This window comes from Nomascus leucogenys, chromosome 10, assembly GCF_006542625.1.
Source record: "Nomascus leucogenys isolate Asia chromosome 10, Asia_NLE_v1, whole genome shotgun sequence".
In the NCBI taxonomy this organism is placed as follows: Eukaryota; Metazoa; Chordata; class Mammalia; order Primates; family Hylobatidae; genus Nomascus; species Nomascus leucogenys.
The window spans coordinates 68,850,272-68,870,643 of NC_044390.1; the positions used below are offsets into that span (position 1 = coordinate 68,850,272).

A 20,372-nucleotide genomic window follows, 5' to 3' on the forward strand; every position below is an offset into this window, starting at 1 on the left:
AAACCCTGTCTCTACCAAAAATACAAAAAAATTAGCTGGGCATGGTGGCCCATGCTTTTGTAAATCCACCTAGCTACTTGGGAGGCTGAGGCAGGACAATTGCTTGAACCAGGAGGCGGCGGTTGCAGTAAGCTGAGACAGTGCCACTGCACTCCAGCCTGGGTGACAGATTTTTTTTTTTTTTTTGGAAAAAAAAAAAAAACAGAATGCCTTTTAGGATTGCTTTAAACTATAGCATATTCACTTTAATTTCTTTTGTTGTATAGTTCAAAATTTCTATCCTTTAAATTAAAGTCATTTGGAGCAAGGTCTAATAAAATATTAAACATTAGATATAGCATTTTTAGTAAAAAAAAAAAAAAGTCTCATTCTTTTAAAAGACTTGTAAATAGACTTTGGAGACAATTTCAAAGGGATCCTCATAATTGATAAATTGTCAATATTTATGAATATACTTTATATACATAATTCAAAAGCAAAGTATACAATTCATCTAGAAATGCAAGTTCTGATATATTTGGAAAAGTTGTCATTTTTTGAGGTGTTTTGTCAGTTGATCTCGGTATAGTACTGTGCTTAGGAATACATGTTGCTTGACTGTGGATGATAACATAGAACATTAGTTGGAAAATTCCATTGAAGAAAACAAGATTTAGTAATGATCACTGTCTACTCTAAAGAATATTTGTGGCCAGGTGCAGTGGCTCATGCTTGTAATCCCAGCACTTTGGGAGGCCGAAGCAGGCAGATCATGAGGTCAGGAGTTCAAGACCAGTCTGACCAACACAATGAAACCCCGTCTCTACTAAAAATACAAAAATTAGCTGGGCTTAGTGGCGGGCACCTGTAATCCCAGCTACTCGGGAGGCTGAGGCAGGAAAATCGATTGAACCTGGGAGGCAGAGGTTGCAGTAAGGCAAGATCATGCCACTGCACTGCAGCCTGGGTGACAGAGCTAGACTCCATCTCAAAAAATATATATATATTTTCATTAAAAAACTGTTAGATGTTTGAAGGATGACTTAAACACAAGTTAGCAAGTGGTTGGTTTCAAACTCTTAAACTGGTATTTTTCCAGCTTTTTTAGGAGCAGATTTTTTTTCTTGAATGAAATTTAAGAACCATAATATAAAGCACTATTAGATTTTTATAATTTATTACTATACAGTGTCATGTATATAATTTTATAATATGGTATTACAGTAATTTTATAGTAAGTTCTAACTTAAAACATGTAAACTTAATGAACAAGAGTAAAGCTGTTCTTGTGAACACATTTAAATTGGTTATAGACTTAATAACCTCAATACCAAACTTATTTCAATATTTCGTTTAGGATAAGTAGTGCCAAGAGGATACTAATTCACGTAGATAAAAATGTAATGGTCTGGATTTTACAATTTTACATAAAAGAACATTTGCAGTCTGAATGCAAAAAAAAAAGGACGTGGGGATGTTGGTGTAGAAAGAAACTAGGATAAGCTGGGTGTGGTGGCTCACGCCTGTAATCCCAGCACTTTGGGAAGCTGAGGCTGGGAGGATCGCTTGAGCCCAGGAGTTCAAGACTGGCCTGGGCAACATGGGGAAATCCTGTCTCTACTAAAAACACAAAAAATTAAAAAAAAGAAAAAGAAAAGAAAATAGGAAAAAAGAAGGAAACCTGAATAGAACTAAACTATTATTCTTCTTCTTCATCAGTGATGTTTTGTAGAATTGGCAGAATAAGCTCTATTTCAGTATCTCCACAAAATTATGTTAATTTGGCAATCCACATGTGGATGGCCTTCAACATAGTAAAAGTTGATATAGAATAAACTGCATTAATTTTTAGCCAGTTTAAAACGTGTGTGAATATCAAACTGGAATCAGACATCTGTGGCACTGTATTATGTCTCTGTCACCCTCAGGTTCTATGAAACCTTGAAAAGCACAACTCAGGTTTGTACACTCCTGTAGGCCATACACTACATCACACTGTTCTTTAGGCCTCTTGCACAAAATAGATGGTCAGAAAATGTCTACATTGTAATAAATGCAGTGTTAAAATGTGATACTGATTTTCTGCTTTATCCCTTAGGGCACCAGTGTCTTGTCACCTGGACTCCACATAGGACTAATTATTATACTGGCAATAGTGGTCTATAAAAAGTCAGCAGCTGATGTGTTTGAAAAGCATCCTTGTCTTTATACCCTAATGTTTGGATGTGTCTTTGCTAAAGTCTCACAAAAATTAGTGGTAAGAAATTTTTATTATTCATGATATAAATAATATACTTGGTCATCAAACACAAAGCTGGAAATTATTTCATAAAATATATAGTTTTTTTTTGTAGTGTCAAAATCATAATAGCTATTTGTGCTCCAAGCAAAACTGTGATAGGAGTTATGTTATATTCAGTTAAATTGTTTAGCTGTAGTTATCATTTACAACTTTCTGATATCAAGAAATTTAAACATTAGAAACTTTAATAAGCTACCCAGTTGTGAATTTGAGAAGGTGTAGAAAAGTATTCTTATATCAAATGTGAGATTAAGTGGTCTGTCTGTTTTAATACTGAATTAAAGTTATAATTAATTCTGTCGTAAAAGCTAACACATTTAAAACTTAATAGTAAAATTATTTTGTTTAATTTTTTTATAGATAGCTCACATGACCAAAAGTGAACTGTATCTTCAAGACACTGTCTTTTTGGGGCCAGGTCTTTTGTTTTTAGACCAGTACTTTAATAATTTTATAGACGAATATGTTGTTCTATGGATAGCAATGGTAAGTATTTTTCTCCATTTTATTTATTTTTTAACAATGCTTAAGAGATATTTCAGTGAGCTATCAGTAGCCTCAAGATCTAGTCTAGGCCAGGCGTGGTGGCTCACACCTGTAATCCCAGCACTTTGGGAGGCCAAGGTGGACGGATCATTTGAGGTCAGGAGTTCGAGGCCAACCTGGCCAACATGGTAAAACTCTGTCTGTACCAAAAAATACAAAAAATTAGCCAGGCATGGCGGTGCATCCCTGTAATCCCAGCTACTCAGGAGGCTGAGGCAGGCGAATCACTTGAATCTGGGAGGCAGAGGTTGCAGTGAGCCAAGATCATGCCACTGCACTCCAGCCTGGGTGACAGAGTGAGACTCTGTCTCAAAAAAAAAAAAAAAAAAAAAAAGATCTAGTCTATACAATATACACAATAAATGTTTCTGAGTATTTGAAATTACTTCTTCTAAGCCGTGAATAATTTTATATTGTGTGTAGAAATGGCCACATATAGGCCAGGTTTCCAACAACCTAGATTCTTGGAAACACAACTGTCTACCTAAAAATAGCTATATTTTTCTTCCCCAAAATACCAGTACAAAGATGCCAAAAACCACTTTACTCTGCCCAAAGACTTCATTCCCAGTTTACAGCAAGTAACAGGAAAATTAGATGGGGTTAGTACTAGCAAAGGTGGGCACTTGATTGCATCGAGAATTGTCAGCTAATATTGAGGAAACAAAACAGAATAGACAGTGCTACTAAATACAGGATTCTCAGACCATTTTATGCTAGATGTAAGGAACCCTTTATATGTGTATGGCCCTTGAGAATAGTGCATAATTTGTATTAATGATGACTCAGTCATCAATTAAATTAAATTCTCTTTGATTATATCCTGCTTAAGGAAAGGATGTGGATGACATAGATATTAATTTCTATTCAAAATGATTATAAAATACAGAATATAGTGCTTGAGAGAGACACGTCAGCCATCTAAGGAAAAGAAAATATTGGTAACACTTGAATTACAAAGTTGGATAAATGGAGCATTATTACATTTTTTTCTATTATTGAGACATATCTTTATGGTTGGTCTCCAATTAATGGTGGCTTTGAATAGTTTTGTTGTATTTCTATCTCTGGACCCACTGGTTGTCACCAAATTCATAGTGATATATAAATATACTGAAGTACACCAAAACAAAACCCCCCAAAGCCCTGCAGTGAATCTTTCTTTGGATAATTCAAATAATCTCACCGTATTTGTTAGATTTGGATATTTAAAAAAATCTGTATCCATTCTGTGCATGGATTACGGGAGTACATCTAATGGTCCTTTACTAGGTTGTGTAGTATGCTTTTTCTGGAGTAACTTAATAACATAATATTCATTCATGGTCCATTCAGAAGTCATCATTCTTCCTATGGTGGCAGTGAGATGTCCTTAATTCTTTGAGGTGGACAATGAACGTTTTCAGGCAAAATTTTTAAAAAAATGTTTAAAAATCAGAATAATGTCCTTTAATTTGGTATCCACTATAAATATTTTTAGGGCTCCAAGGCCGGGCGCGGTGGCTCACGCCTGTAATTCCAGCACTTTGGGAGGCCAGGGCGGGCGGATCACAAGGTCGGGAGATCAAGACCATCCTGGCTAACACAGTGAAACCCCGTCTCTACTCAAAAATACAAAAAATTAGCTGGGCGTCGTGGCGGGTGCCTCTAGTCCCAGCTACTCGGGAGGCTGAGGCAGGAGAATGGCGTGAGCCCGGGAGGCGGAGCTTGCAGTGAGCCAAGATTGCGCCACTGCACTCCAGCCTGGGTGACAGAGCGAGACCCCGTCTCAAAAAAAAAAAAAAAAAAAAAATTTAGGGCTCCAGAACAATCCAGTTTAAAAAATAGGGGGTAATTAATCAAAATATCTAAAAACTCAATGTAAGTTTTCTTTTAGTGAACTTAGGTATGTATTACCAAGTGGAATTGTTGAATTAAAATATCAGGTGTTAAAAAAAATCAATCATCTATTGTAACGAGTAATTGGCCTGGTTTACACCTGTGATGGAGACTGGTAAACTGAGGAAGTCAAATTCAATTTTTATTTAAAACACTATGTGGATGACAAAAAAAAAAAAAAAAGCCACACACACAATGTGGTGCTTTTCAAGTAAGCTTTTAATGTAAATGATAGAGATTTTCCCCTCATGGGTGACAATTCCCTCTCCAAGGGCAGAGCTATGAGGCTCCTTTTTCTCCTGGGTTTCATTTTCTGAAGAGAAGCATTTGACTGTAGACTCTGGGCAAAGTTTCTAAATAGAGGCCATCTTTAAATTTGTAAACACAATTTTGTATATGCTTCAAGTATGGTATCTTTTCTAGACCTTTTACCTTCTTACAACTAACCTCAAAGAAACAGAAATGTATATGATGGAATTAGTTCATTATAAGATGACTGATAACCTCTTCTAGAAGGAAATTTGCAGCTTCGTGGCACAGCAGGAAGTTGAAACAATGTGGAGTCAGGAGAGTTGGGTTCTGTTACTTTCTAGCTTCTGTATTTTAGTCGTCTTTTTTACCTCTGAGCCTCAGTGTCTATAACTGAAATAACCTGCATTTTCCAGAGGACTACAATGAGGTCCAAATTTGAAATGTATTAAAGTGCTTTAAAATGTAGTATTTTTGGTGAAGAATTTTAGGTTAAGGTTTGATATTTGGGGGAGAAACAGAATAGTGCTACTTGAGAAAAGATAGATCATAATCCATTTTATATGTTTTTTGCTTCTAAAGGTGATTTCTTCATTTGATATGGTGATATACTTTAGTGCTTTGTGCCTGCAAATTTCAAGACACCTTCATCTAAATATATTCAAGACTGCATGTGATGCATCAAGCACCTGAACAGGTTCACAAGCATATTGACTAATAGCCCAAGGAAAAGAGGAGATGAAGTTAGGGGAATCTATGAGTGAAGGAAATCCCCCTGTGCAGGAGGCTAGTATACCATAAATAAGGTTATATTTGAATATAAAACATAAACCCTGTAGATTTCATTGTGTCTATTTCAGTTATGAAGCCCCCGTTGTGTGTATCATCATTTTTTATCACAGATGTTCTCAGAATAGTCTACATATTAATTAGAAACAAGACTAAAGAAATGTCAATCCTGAGGACAACAGTGAACCCCTGTAATCCTAAGTAGCAGTTTGTCTCTGAGACTTAGCAGACACAGGGTTTTCACCGCCAAAGGATTACATAAATATTCAGAACATAAAGGATTTTAGCCATCTTGAGGGTGCTTACTTTGACTGCTAAAAACTGAAAAGTGATTCAATACTGCTTAAGTAAGTGCATGGCTTATAATATTGTAATTATTGAATCAAGTGATGTTCTAAGAAATTTTTTATACTAATCATTTTTCAAAAGAGGCATATTAGTATGTTATAAAAGAAAATACTTGCTTTTAGTATACTAGAATTTAAAAGGGCTACAGGAATTTTTTAAGTAAAATTTGTATTTAATAAAGGGAATTTCTTGTACCAGTTCAGAAAAAACATCTGAGTCTTTACACTGAAGGTAACTTGTTCCTTGATATTTTGAGTTAAAATTTCACTGTCACCGAAAAGTGGATGTTAAATATTCCCTTTCATGAAAAATGAAACAGTAGCTAAAAGTCAGTTGACATGTAAGAAAATTAGTAACTTAGAAAAACATGGTAAAAAAAAAAATCTTCCTTTTAGAATATAAAAGTTACTTTAAGTACACACTGACTCATTTGAGGTGATAAGGGATAAAATAAGTAAAAGTTATTCAACCACTAAGTACATTAGGTACTGATTCTTATCTTTCCACTCTAATTTAAATGTATTTAGATTACTCGTTATGAATACTACTAGAACTATCACAAAGATCTCTGGGGATCCAAATCTTCAGATTCCCATCTGACTCTATTTTTAATTTTATATAATAGTTCAGTAGACCATATGTCATATGATGAAGTAATCAAAAAATTAAAGGAGTAATTTATGTACTACATCTGTTTTAGGCGAGAAAAAGGTATATTGAAGAAAACAGTAAAAGATGATATTCCTTAAAAGCAAAAAAACATACTTATGGGAATTAAGTACACAGAAAACACTGGAGTACTTATTTTGCCTCTAACTAACAACTATTGGTAAAACTTCCCAAATAAGGACTTCCTTACTTATGATTTATATTCTAATATATACTTTGGCTTAAAAGGAAAATCCTTTACAAAGTTCAAAAATTTAGGAAGTAATGTCAAATATTTGTTAATGGTGAAAGACTAATTTCTTCCTGTACAAGTAGGTTGTCACAATTAGAAAAAGTTTATCTGTAGGCACCTGTTTTTTTAAAACTTGGAAAACCTTATTATAACTAAGATAAGGGTGAGTTTTAGAGGCAAAAATTAAAATTTAAAACATGGGAAAAGCAGGAGGCCAGGCATGGTGGCTCACACCTGTAATCCCGTGGCTCACACCTGTAATCCCAGCACTTGGGGAGGCCGAGGCGGGCAGATCATTGGATCGTTTTTTCCTTAAAGAATATAACCTTCTATACTTGCGTTTTCTACCTTTTGGGATTGATACAGATACAATGAAGCCAAACCTAAAATTAAATCGTCTTTATTTAATTGACAGTGTTAAGAGAGAAAAATTCACTATCATTACTAAAGAGCTGAAAGCTTAATACATATTCTTTAGGAATAGTTGCTAACTCATAACAACTATTTAGATTTTACTTAACAGAAAGGGAGGTCTTACAATGAAACAGGTTTATGATTAAAGATGTTACAATTAAACTATTCTAAAGACTTACAATATGCTTCTTAGCTAATGTTATAATTGTATCATATTACTTAGGTTCAAGTTCTTTCTTCAAAGAGTCATCAGAATAACATGGATTGAAGAGACTTCCGAACACTTGCTATCTCTTGCTGCTGCTGTTTCATGGAAGGAGATATTAAACATTTGTTTAATTTTTAGTTAAGTGTTATACCTATTTCAGCAAATAAAATATTTCATTGCTTATATTAATCCTTATTTTTTCAATTTCAATATGATCACTTACAGTTTCCATCATAATTTTTTTTTGCAACATAGCCATTTCTTTTTTAAATTCATTTTGTGCACCAGTAAGTAGATTATCATGATTCTTCTCCAACTCTTCCATACTCTAAAAACACAAAAGACTAGTTAAGTTACAAAGCACCACTTTTCATTTCAGGTTCTAAACTTGTACAATTAATTTTCAAAAGTAGTAATTTTTAAATATTCAAATGCTCATTATCTATTTGAAATAAAAATATTCTAAGTAATACATGAATACCAAAATACCTACTATAAAAGAAAAAAATATAAGATATGAATAAAATGTTATAGCAAGTACAATGTAGTATACTTTGCCCAAAATGGGTTTCCTGAACTGTTAAGGTCAAGATAAAAAAGACTGGAAGTCCCATATCAGTAAAAACCATTTCTATTAAGCTTTCCAAATATCAAGTAATAATCTACTTATGACTAATAGTGTGCCATGAATTCACTACAGGGAATAAAATAATCTACAGTACAACCTCTTTCACGTTATGAAAAATAAAAATTATGTCTTACATCTTTATTATTCATTCAACAAATAATCTGGTGCCTACTATGTAAAAGGTGCTGTATTAAGTGCTGTGGAGAAATTAAAAAACAATAATACATGATTGCTTCCTGATGGCAATGAGAAAAAAACGTAGAAACAAAAATTTTATAATTAATAGGAATGGAAGCACAACTTGCTGTGGTGATATAGTGGAAAATGGGGATTAATTCCAATTTAGTGGGCAAAATACTAAGATTTCAATAGATAAAGAAAAAGGAGTTAAAAATATTCTAGGGGAAGGGCATAAGCAGAAGCATGGAAGTACATAGTGAACTGAGAGAAAGCAGTTATGTGGAGGGGTGGGGTAATGAACAAATGTAGTAAATGAAGCTTAAAAAGAGGGTCATGTCATAGGGGGATCTTGAATATCTACGAATTTGGAACAGAGGCTACTGACAGTTTTTCAAGAGGGAAGAGATGTATTTTTAAAAGATAATATGGCAGATCTAGGAAGGATAGATTGGAGAACAGAGAAATCAGTTAAGAATTTTAATGGTGGCCAGGTGCGGTGGCTCACGCTTGTAATCCCAGCACTTTGGGAGGCCGAGGCGGGCGGATCACGAGGTCAGGAGATCGAGACCACGGTGAAACCCCGTCTCTACTAAAAAAATACAAAAAATTAGCCGGGCGCGGTGGCGGGCGCCTGTAGTCCCAGCTACTCGGAAAGGCTGAGGCAGGAGAATGGCGTGAACCCGGGAGGCGGAGCTTGCAGTGAGCCGAGATTGCGCCACTGCACTCCAGCCTGGGCAACAGAGCAAGACTCCGTCTCAAAAAAAAAAAAAAAAAAAAAAAAAAAAAAAAAAAAAAAAAAAAAAGAATTTTAATGGTACAAGCAAATAATAATGAGGTCCTAAACTAGGGTAGTAGCAGTGGGCATTAAAAGAAAGAACCACTGCAGAAGTAAAAATTACAGGGCCTAGTAATAACTGGATGTGACAGAGAAAGGAGATGGAGGAATCAAAGGTTATACTATAGTTCCTATCCTAAATAGTAACATTTAGTGATAACATTTAGAAGAAATCTTTATCTAGTACTTTATCAAACCTTCACACCAATTACCAAATGGTTCTCAGAGCATTAGAACAAGACAACAAGTTTTCCACTTGGAAATACTTTTTAAAATAACGTGTGTGTGTATAATTTTTTTTTTTTTTTTGAGGCAGGGTCTCACTGTCACCCAGGCTGGAGTACAGTAGTACGATTTCAGCTCACTGCAACCTTTGCCTCCAGGGCTCAAGTGATCCTCCCACGTCAGCCTTCCCAGTAGCTGGGACTACAGGTGAGTGCCACCATGCCCAGCTATTTTGTTTGTTTGTTTGTTCTTAATAGAGATGGGGTTTTGTCATGTTGCTCAGGCTGGTCTTGAAATCCTGGGCTCAAGTGATCTCGCCATGGCATCCCAAAGTGTGAGCCACTGTGCTCGGCCATATATATTAAAGTTATTCTGAAATATTTATTTTAAAACAATTTTACTAGTTTACTCAGAGCATCCCAATTCCTTTAATGTTATTTTAACATGTATTTGCACAAGACTATCTAAAGGAACCACCACTGAAAAAAAGTATATGCAAGATTCCATTGAGCTTCTATGAATAGTTACTAAAAAGTATATTTCTGCCTGAACAAGAGGGGTACACACTACAATTTGCTAATATGTATGTGTCAGTAGGTAATTATCAATCCACAGACTTTTAATCATCAGATGTCTATTATATCTATTATTTTATGTTGGATATAAATTCATTTTTGGTCACTGTAATAATTCTAAAAGCAAATGTGCCATAAAATACTTCTATAATACATTTGAAAACGAGAATTCAATAATTTGGGTACTTTCTATTTAACAAACACTGGGGATACAAAAACAAGTAAAATACAGCCTAAAAATGATTATTATAGAGTCTATTTTCAGTTAAACAGAGAACTATGACTAAAGTGTTATTAAAGTATGGATTTTATGTATGATAAGTATATTTCTAAGTAAAATTCCCAATTTACCATTTCCTGTCTTGAATAATCCTGACAAAACCATTTGAATCCTCAAGTAAAAATACATTTATCACTTAAATCAGAAACAATGAATTCAAAATGGAAAAGTAGTTAAAGTCTAAAATGTTTTTTCCCATAAACTTAGAAAGAAAAGAATTATCTTCTACTTCCATAAATATATTATGTTTTATAACGATGTATTGTGTTACGACATACAACAAACCTTTATGAACTGCTCATATAACTGTCTAATTGTTTTCAGTCTCTGGCTCTGAACAATTCTAGATTGTTGAAGAATCTTTTGTTGCTGTCGAAACATATTCTACAAATATAAAAGAAAAAAAACTGTGTAAGAACAGTTTGGGTAAAATTTTAAATTTAGAAAAAATAATTCTACATTAAACTTAAAAGAAAGTGTTAAAAATCAATGCTTTTAAAATTTTAACAACTATTATGACCATGTTTAGATAATTTATGTTCACCACTAATATGTAACAATATATTAATCCTACCAGTTGCTGAATGGGAAATTTTAACAAAAATCAAGTCATTGTCTTAACTCTTGCTGATTTCAATGTCCACACAGATGATCCTTCCAGTAATAATGGTTTTCCGTTCCGTGACCTGTTTCTCAATGATTTTGGCCTCTACCCTACTTTAGCCATTGACTTACATACTCCCACCCTAGATTTTGTCATTACTAATAACTCTAACCACTACACAGTATTAACAATGGTAAACTTTCTAAGAGATAGATACTCAGCATTCCCCTTTCATAGATGAGTAAACTGAGGCATAATCTGTCCATGGTTTCACAGCTACAATTGCTCAAACAAGAATTTGATCCAAAACAGTATTGTTGCTGGCATCCAGGCTCTAACCATTATACATACTGTTTCTCTATCTATCCTAGTATTTAACCACTACTTCTTTACCATTCTAACTTACTCTCTTTAGTACTACAGCTCAATAATCTATCAGCACCACAAATCCATCCTATCTATTTTACACTGTCATCCCTACCCCCAATATCCTCACTTGCAGGTAACACAAGTCTGGCCATTAAAAGTCAACTATGTTCTGACTACAGACATCCCTAGGTATCCTGGGGGGACCAGTTCCAGGACACCCAACCCCTCAGGAGACCAAAATGTGCAGATGCTCAAGTTCCTGTTACAAAATGGCATCATATTTGCATATAACCAATGCACATCCTTCCACATACTTTAAATCATTTCTAGATCTCTTATAATACCTAACACAATGTAAATGCTATATAGTTGTAACACTGGATTATTTTTCCAATTTGCATTTTATTTATTTATTTATTTTTTTAAGAAAGTTTCTCCCTCTGTCACCCAGGCTGGAGTGCAGTGGCACGAGGCACGATCTCGGCTCACTGCAGCCTCTGCCTCCCAGGTTCAAGTGATGCTCCCACCTCAGCCTCCTGAGTAACTTGGATTATAGGCACCTGCCATCACAGCCCGGCTAATTTTTGTATTTTTAGTAGAGATGGCTTTTCACCATATTGGTCAGGCTGGTCTCAAACTCCCAACCTCAGGTGATCCACCCGCCTCGGCCTCCCAAAGTGCTGGGATTACAGGCATGAACCACCACGCCCAGCCTCTTGCAAATATTTTTCATCCACAATTGGTTGAATACACAGATGCGGAACCCTTACATACAGAGGGCTAACTATACAATGATTGGTTCAAGAATGGGCAAATGATCCAAACTCCATCAGTCATATTTTCCCAGAGGAATTTTTTGTCAGAGCTATTGAGAAAGATTTTCTCAGTCCACTGGGTTTACTAAACTTGTAATAAGCCTAGGACTGTAAAAACTATCTTGCTTACTACATTGAGACACCTTACTGAGAACTGATGACAGAACCCAGATGACACTACATGAGCAACCCCTTCCCTGTTCCCATCTGGCTATGCCTGAAGCTAAACTGCCCCGACTTCTTTTATATAAACCAATAATCCTTCTTTTGTACTTTGACAAATTTCTGTCACTTGGAAATGCAAGAATCCCAAACAATATAAAAAGCAAAGACCAATGCCTTTTATGAGTATGGTATGTGCCTATACATCTGTGGTTTACAGTTCAGCAGGTTTAAAATACATGGCCAGCAATGGTTAATTAAACCTAGCTCAGTTCCTTTGGTCACAATAAAAGGCTAGGTTCTCCATTCCTACTTGAGACTTGGTTAATTATAAACCTAATCATGATACCAACAAGTATTTTTTCTTCTTGTTCCTCAGCTTTCTGTATATCTAAATCCCACTGCTGAAACAAAGTCAGAAACTGCTGAGAATATTCTTGGTTAAGCTTCTGCCTGTAAAACATAATGATGAATTATTGTCATATTTCATATCAATATAAAAAGAATTTAAAACAAAACTGAGTTGACACATTTATACTATATAAGAAAAGGAAATACCTGCAGCTTAAGTCTTTTGATGGGAAACCAAAAAGTAAAATCATGATTTACACTGATTCCAGAAGTATTTTTTTTCTAACAAACTAGTAGAAGAAAAGCCCTGTCACAAGCTTTAGCTCTTGAAAACTAAGGAAGTTTTATTGTATATATAAATTTTCAAAAAGAAATTCATCTGATCTCTAAGCAGTTTTTCATTTTTTTCCTATTGAATATAGATTCTGATATAACAAATACATTAAATAAGGTGATTGTACTTATTCTATAAGATTTCTAAATAGAAATAGTTCGCTTAATTTTTTTCCCTGTTTTGGCTTAACAAAGATTTTATACAAAAGAAGAGTTAAGTCAGCTAAAACATACAAATTATATATGATACAAGATTGGTGTTTTTCCACATTGTTGAACATAATTCACCGTCATAAGACTAATGGTTTTTATGACATTTACCTTTTATTCAACTAGTGTATTTCTAGAATGAACATAAATTACTTTTAGGCTGGGCACGGTGGTTCATGCCTATAATCCCAGCACTTTGGGAGGCTGAGGTGAGAGGATAGCTTGAGCCTAGGAGTTCAAGACCAGCCTGGGCAACATAATGAGACCCCCATCTCATAAAACAACAACAAAAAACGAAATTACTTTTATAACCTCACTTGTTACCTAAAAGGAAAAAAGTGATCTTTATTGATTTTTTAGGAAATAATGTCAATTCTATGAAGGAGTGAGATTATAGGGCTACAGGACTATCAGACTTAGAGAAAAATCAAGCCAAATACATTTTCACTAGAAATCTCAATAACCAGAATAGTATTTTTCTTTTCTTGTTTTTTTTTTTTTTTTGACAGAGTCTCACTCTGTTGCCCAGGCTAGAGTGCAGTGTCACGATCTTGGCTCACTGTAACCTCTGCCTCCTGGGTTCAAGCGAGCACACCTGGTTAATTTTTGTATTTTTAGTAGAGACGGAGTTTCACCATGTTGGCCAGGCTGGTCTCTTGACCTCAAGTGATCTGCCCGCCTTGGCCTCCCAAAGTGCTGGGATTACCGGCATGAGCCACCGTGCCCAGCCTAGAATAGTATTTTTCATAAGTAATTTACACCAGTAAATACTAAGAAATGTGGCTCTAAAAAAAAAAGCAACCACTTTACCTTTGATCTTGTTGTGTTTTCCAAACATGTTCGATTTTCTGGTTACTAGTTTTGAGAGAAGCCTTGGTATACATTTCTAGTCTCTTTCTCTTGGCAAGAAGAGCCTTGTTAATGTCAACTAGATTGAAAATAAAAATTCATTAAAATTTAATGTTGAAAAAAGTATTTTGTTCCCACATATTCAAGTAAATATGGGTAAGGTTGGTTCAACAATATTAGAAAGACATTTAAACTTAAATTTAGAAACAGGCATAATTTCAAAATGCAGAATTATTTGCTTACTTTTTTTTTCTGAGAAAACTCTTAGCTACTAGCATCCAAATTCTGATTTTCCTAACTGGAGATAATTTTTTAACTTAGGAACAATAAAAAAGAGCTAATAAACAAAACAATGTGCCAAGGACAGACTTTAAATTTCCCCATGAGAAAACACTGTTAATAAAGGCTAAATGTAGGTCAGGCACGGTGGCTCACACCTGTAATCCCAGCACTTTGGGAGTCCGAGGCGGGCAGATCACGAGGTCAAAAGATCGAGACCATCCTGACCAACATGGTGAAACCCTGTCTCTACTAAAAATACAAAAATTAGCTGGGCGTGGTGGCGCGCACCTGTAGTCACAACTACTCGGCAGACTGAGGCAGGAGAATTGCTTGAACCCGGGAGGCGGAGGTTGCAGTGAGCTGAGATTGCACCACTGCACTCCAGCCTGGGGACAGAGTGAGACTCCGTTTCAAAAATAAAAAAAAATTATTTAAAAGGCTAAATTTATCTAAATTTATAAAATACACCCCAATTAAAAGGACACAGTTCAATGAATTATTGTTAGAACTCATTATAAAAAATATGTAAAAGTACTCTATTAAAAAAGAGAATCCAGAAAGGATAAAAATAGTTAAAGAAGAAAACTATTTTTAATATAATCAATTTTATATATATATATATATATATATATATATATATATTTTTTTTTTTTTTTTTTTAAAGACACGGGGGGTTTTCGCTATGTTGACCAAGCTGGTCTTGAACTCCTGGCCTCAAGCAATCCTCCTGCCTTGGCCTTCCAAAGTGCTGGAATTATAGGTGTGAGCCCCTGTGCCTGGCCATCAATGATACTTCTAAATACATTTTTTACTAAAAGAGACAAAGACCAAGGACAGAAAAAAATCTTAGTTTAAGTAAATTTCTAGATAAATTAATTTAAGATCACTTTATTTTCCAATGAGAAATAGGTGAATAAGATCAGTTTTAAATGCTTTTATGGAGCTCTTTATTGGGCATTTTTACCCATAAGAACTGCATTTCATAAAATGTTTACTACTTCAAATAATGCTTTGCTAAACATAAGCCTTTATCTTATGGATCTACCATAAATAGGCATCTTTCAGTAATCATGCTGGAGCTGCACTATTCCATAAATATTTTGTGCTTTCAGTATTATCTATAATAAATTTATTAAACAAGCACTTTTTCACCACCAGACAGAGCAAAGCTTTCAAAAAAGATGTGACTGTATGAATAATCCATTTAGAGGAGCTAAATATTAACTCTTTTTTAATAATAACTAATCTCTAACAAAGTTCATATTATTGATACTTAATATATTATTTAAAACTTGGGAATTTTTGAACCTAATTATAAAACTCCCACTATCTAGCAAAATTGTCTTTAGTACCAACTACATAGTTTATTAATGTAAAAAGAGTTATTTTAGAGGCTTAATTTACACTGTCCTCCCTAAAGAACATAGGAAGTCAGAAAATAAACTGAAAAAATGAAAAACTTATATACAAATATATGTATGTGTGTGTGTGTGTTGTGTGTGTGTGTGTGTGTGTGTGTGTAATCACTTAGTCTGTGAATACAAAGAAAGGTAAAGACTTTTCCTGTGCATTTTTCTTCTAAAATTCCATAGTCCATTAAATTCACATATGTATAAAATAAAAGCACCATTCACTCTTAACATCATGGAAAAGATTAACTATGAAAATCTATGATGCTAAATCACAAATACTTATGCAGAATTTTCTATGTGAGAACAAGGCATTAAATAACAGTCTTATAGTCCATTATTAACATTTGTTATAAAAATTATATGGCTTAAAACAATTTTCTTTAAATACAAGTATCTCCTAAAACATACCTCCAACTCCTTCCAGCATATTCTGTACTTCACCCCTGGAAAGAAATTACGTTTTAAACACTTTAGATGATCCACAAAATACCATGCTTGTTTTGGAAGAAATACCAGATGCCAAGTATTTTACATATATTATTTGTTAGCAACTTTTCTTGAAGTGCTTTATCTAAGAAACAAAAATTATTTTGAACACGTTACCCCATATCTTCAACTACTCCTGCAGAAGACCTTTTCTTCCTACGTTTCTCAATGACTGCAGTCTTCCCTGTATTGACAATTAAAAAAAAAAAAAACTTTTGAAACCGAATAGGTTATTTTGGTAAGTTTTAATGAAACATCTTCATTTGGGGATTTTTTTGGCTCTTTGCCAACATACAGTTTCAAAGCAGACATAAAAATGCAATATTCTCTGCAGGTTAGATGAAATTAAATCAGGATACAGGACCATTTTATAGGAATAATTTTTCAAGTCTCCCTGGGTTAATGTCACAGTAAGCCACGTACTATATATCAGATATTTTGGAAATAACTGCAAAAGCAAGAGTTGCCGAATAAGCTTCTGTAACTCCGATACTGCAATATAAGGATTAAATGAGAGACAGAAAGTACAGCTGGCCATCCGTGTCAGCAGGTTCTGTAACCACAAATACCGGGGGAGGGAAGACCATACCTGAAAATGCTTTACAAACTAAGTTGTACGATAGTCTCAATGGGTTCAAAACAAATGAACTGAAGGACATCACTGCCCAACATGAGATGTACTGCACCTTCAATAACATCTTCCTCTGAACCACTCAGATCTTTCTTATCTTCAGTCTCAAAGTCATAGGCTCTCGTTAACTGATCTTCCATGGACGGCTTCCCAGATTTCCTGGAATACTTTTTTCCGGAGGACACCATATTAAGATGCTTCCTGACTTTAAAAAACAAATTTCTTGAACCTTCTGAATCCAAAGACATCATTTTAATACACTGGTAAAAGTTTAAATATCAAAGGAGATACCGAACAAGGATTGTTGAATACAATTTTAACAGTTTCCTCATTTATTTGGGGGGCCAAAAGTTAAGAAGATAATGACATTTGTTAAAAAATAATAAATAGGCCAAGCACGGTAGCTCACGCCTGAAATACCAGCACTTTGGAAGGTTGAGGCAGGCAGATCACCTGAGGTCAGGAGTTCAAGACCAGCCTGGCCAACACGGTGAAACCCCATCTCTACTGAAAAAAAAACCAAAAAACAAAATTAACCGGGCGTGGTGGCACGTGCCTGTAGTCCCAGCTGCTCAGGAGGCTGAGGCAGGAGAATCGCTTGAACCCGGGAGACGGAGGTTACAGTGAGCCAAGATCGCAGCCACTGCACTCCAACCTAGGTGACAAGAGTGGAACTTCCCCTCAAAAAAGAACAACAACAAAAATGGTCGGGCGTGGTGGCTCATGCCTGTAATCCCATCACTTTGGGAGGCCGAGGTGGGTGGATTAACCTGAGGTCAGGAGTTCAAGACCAGCCTGGCCAACATAGTGAAACCCCGTCTCTACTAAACATACAAAAATTAGCCGGGCACGGTGGCGGGTGCCTGTGATCACAGTTACTCAGGAGGCTGAGGCAGGAGAATCGCTTCAGCCCGGGAGGCGGAGGTTGCAGTGAGCTGTGATGGCCCCACTGCACTCCAGCCTGGGCGACAGAGGGAGACTTCGTCTCAATCAATCAATTGATGAGAGAGAGTAACAGCGTCCACCCCGACTCCAAGCCCGACTCCAAGCGCGCAGTGCTGGAGAGGTGGGCCCTGAGGCCTGGGAGTTCCGAATTTTGGGGCCGCCTCTGCCAGATTCTGGCTAAATCTGGACAACTGTAGTAGGCCACTCAGTCACGCGGGGAAATTATAGTTGCTGGCGGGACACGTCATGAGGATGCCAGAAATAAGCTCATAATAAGACAAAAAAAACGTCCCGCAATTTAGGTCTCGGAAAATGAATGCCGGCAAAAGATTTCGACAACAAATATATCGAGGAACCACGAAAGGCGCCCTCGGTGTGGAGCGGGCAGGAGGGAGACACGCGCCGAGCGAGGTAGGGCCCTGCCCGGCCCCGCCGCGTCCCTGCTGTCAGTGGTCCCAGGGTGTAGCGATGGGGCCCAGCCCCAGCCCACCCGCTTCCCACCAGCCCCTCTCCTGCTCAAGGCCCTGTCCTCAGTGAGGTTCGCGGCCTCCATTTTCTCGTCAGAGGCCCCAGGCGACGCCAGAAGGTAAGATTTACCTCACTGGTCAAGGGCAGCCTCTGGCCTGCACACCTGCGATAGACAGACGCCTCCCCTGCTCACACCTGAAACACACCGCAATGGCCGAGGACCAGTTACCGGTCGTCGACAGGCGTCCTCCACAACTCCTCCACAAGCGCGCTTCACCTGAGGTGGCCCCTTCTCCGCGACGCTTCTGAGGCAAGCTGGGATTCACACAGGAGAAAAGCCAGTCTCGCCTCATCCGGACACGTCACTGATTGGCCGGACGCAGAGCGCAGGCGTGAACTGGGTGGCGAGGCTCCGCCCCCATGGGGCGATTGCGCGCCCAAATCGCTGGCCCAAGGTGCTTTGGCCGCCGGGGCAGGCTGCGAGTACACTTGAGGCCTGGTGCCTTCCAGTTTTTAAGTTTTAAATGTTTATAATCGAAAATTGCGGCTGGGCGCAGTGGGTCACACCTGTAATCCCAGCACTTTGGGAGGCCGAGGCAGACGGATCACTTGAGGTCAGGAGTTCCAGACCAGCCTGTCCAACATGGCGAAACCCGTCTCTACTAAAAATCAAAAATTAGCCGGACGTGGTGGCGGGCACCTGTAATCCCAGCTACTTGGGAAGCTGAGGCAGGAGAATCGCTTGAACCCAGGAGGCAGAGGTTGCAGTGAGCAGGACCACGCCATTGCACTCCAGCCTGGGCAACAGAGTGAGACTCCATGTCAAAAAAAAAAAAGAAAAAGAAAATTGCGGAATAATATGTAAATTATAAAACATGATGAACATACCACCTAACTTATGAAGTAGGGCTTTACCAACATTCACTGAATCTCCTCAGGCAGGCCTTTCCATCCGATCCTCACCAGGACCCCACCCTTCCCCATTCAGGGATATAAGAAAATTATCCTAAATTTATGTAAATCTTTCACCCTTCCTTATTTTCCAAGTTTTATTACCACATGAAAATGTGTCGTTAAACAACACGGCTTAGTTTCGTTCGCGTTTGGCATTACAACAAATTGTCCCATAGTCTATGTAGTGTTCTGACAGTCCACTAGAATGGCAAAACTACAAAATACGACTACACGGAGTGATAATGAATCTATGTAACACAGGGAACCCATTCAGTGGGTGGGAGTATAATTGTAAAACAATTATTTGGTGTAACTGGAAATCACCTATCAATTGCAAAACAATTTTTGAAGATATAATTTATGAAGGAAATGAAACTCACCTATAATCCCACTACCCAGGAATAATATACAGTTTAAAATTGGGGGTATTATTTCCTTTCATCCTTTTTTTCTGTGCTTATATGTATTTTCCCCCAAATAATTTTAAAATATATTTCAACCTTTGTACCTGCCTTAGTTTGCTCACAGCTCTACAATCCTTTTTCTATTTGAAATCATACGTTTTACCTTTTTTTTTTTTTTTTGAGACAGGGTTTTGCTCTCTTGCCAAGGCTGAAGTGCAGTGGCATGGCATGATCACGGCTCACTGCAGCCTTGATTTCCTGGGCCCAAATGATCCCCGTCTCTGCCTCCTGCGTAGCTGGGACTCACACACGTGCCACCATGCCTGGCTAATTAAGAAAAAAAAAAAAAGTTTGCCAAGATGGGGTATCACTATGTTGCCCAGGCTGTTCTCAAACTCCTAGGCTCAAATGATCCTCTCACCTCGGCCTTCCAAAGTGCTGGGATTACAGGCATGAGCCAACTTGCCTGGCCTATATTTTACTTCTTTAATATTTGGCAAAGGCTTCAGGATCTTATTGACGCCAATCACTTTTCAACTGCCTAGTTCAAGTAAGAGATTCAAAGGAACCCTCCTGTTTACTGTTTTGCTTTGAATCCTCTTCCTTATGATGCTCAGCATTCCACTGGCTCATTTAAATACACCAGTGTATTGGGTAAGGAATGACTGATGACGACTCCCAGACTCGTTTCTGTAATTCCATTCACTACATCAAACCTGTTGATACAGGATACAGTGAATCTTCTAAATTTTTCATTACT

The 20,372-nt window shown here is 36.9% G+C and overlaps 2 protein-coding genes across 8 annotated transcripts in view; one reads left to right on the forward strand and one right to left on the reverse strand.

Annotated features, from left to right (window-relative positions):
* CHPT1 (choline phosphotransferase 1) overlaps positions 1–7,803 on the forward strand; it is a 31,001-nt gene extending 23,198 nt beyond the window's left edge. The window contains exons 6-9 of one of the 3 annotated variants that reach the window (XR_004032045.1): positions 2,078–2,236; positions 2,642–2,767; positions 5,537–5,740; positions 7,630–7,799. Coding sequence is in view for 2 of the 3 variants with exons in the window: in XM_012510084.2 (XP_012365538.2) it covers positions 2,078–2,236; positions 2,642–2,767; positions 5,537–5,647 (396 nt within the window). In the remaining variant the exon portion in view is untranslated. Of the gene's footprint in view, positions 1–2,077; positions 2,237–2,641; positions 2,768–5,536; positions 5,741–7,629 lie in introns of all 3 variants that reach the window. The other 2 variants (XM_012510084.2, XM_030821272.1) reach the window with 2 other exon arrangements.
* Positions 1–18,825, reverse strand: part of SYCP3 (synaptonemal complex protein 3) — a 40,359-nt gene extending 21,534 nt beyond the window's left edge. For 3 of the 5 annotated variants that reach the window (XR_004032046.1, XM_030821274.1, XM_030821273.1), the window contains exons 1-7: positions 16,897–17,342; positions 16,328–16,394; positions 16,133–16,167; positions 13,992–14,109; positions 12,641–12,740; positions 10,623–10,721; positions 7,838–7,942 (exon numbers count right to left, since the gene is read on the reverse strand). Coding sequence is in view for 4 of the 5 variants with exons in the window: in XM_030821274.1 (XP_030677134.1) it covers positions 7,838–7,942; positions 10,623–10,721; positions 12,641–12,740; positions 13,992–14,109; positions 16,133–16,167; positions 16,328–16,394; positions 16,897–17,092 (720 nt within the window). In the remaining variant the exon portion in view is untranslated. Of the gene's footprint in view, positions 1–7,376; positions 7,710–7,837; positions 7,943–10,622; positions 10,722–12,640; positions 12,741–13,991; positions 14,110–16,132; positions 16,168–16,327; positions 16,395–16,896; positions 17,343–18,383 lie in introns of those variants that run through there. The other 2 variants (XM_030821275.1, XM_003269924.2) reach the window with 2 other exon arrangements.
* Positions 18,826–20,372: the final 1,547 nt, after the last annotated feature.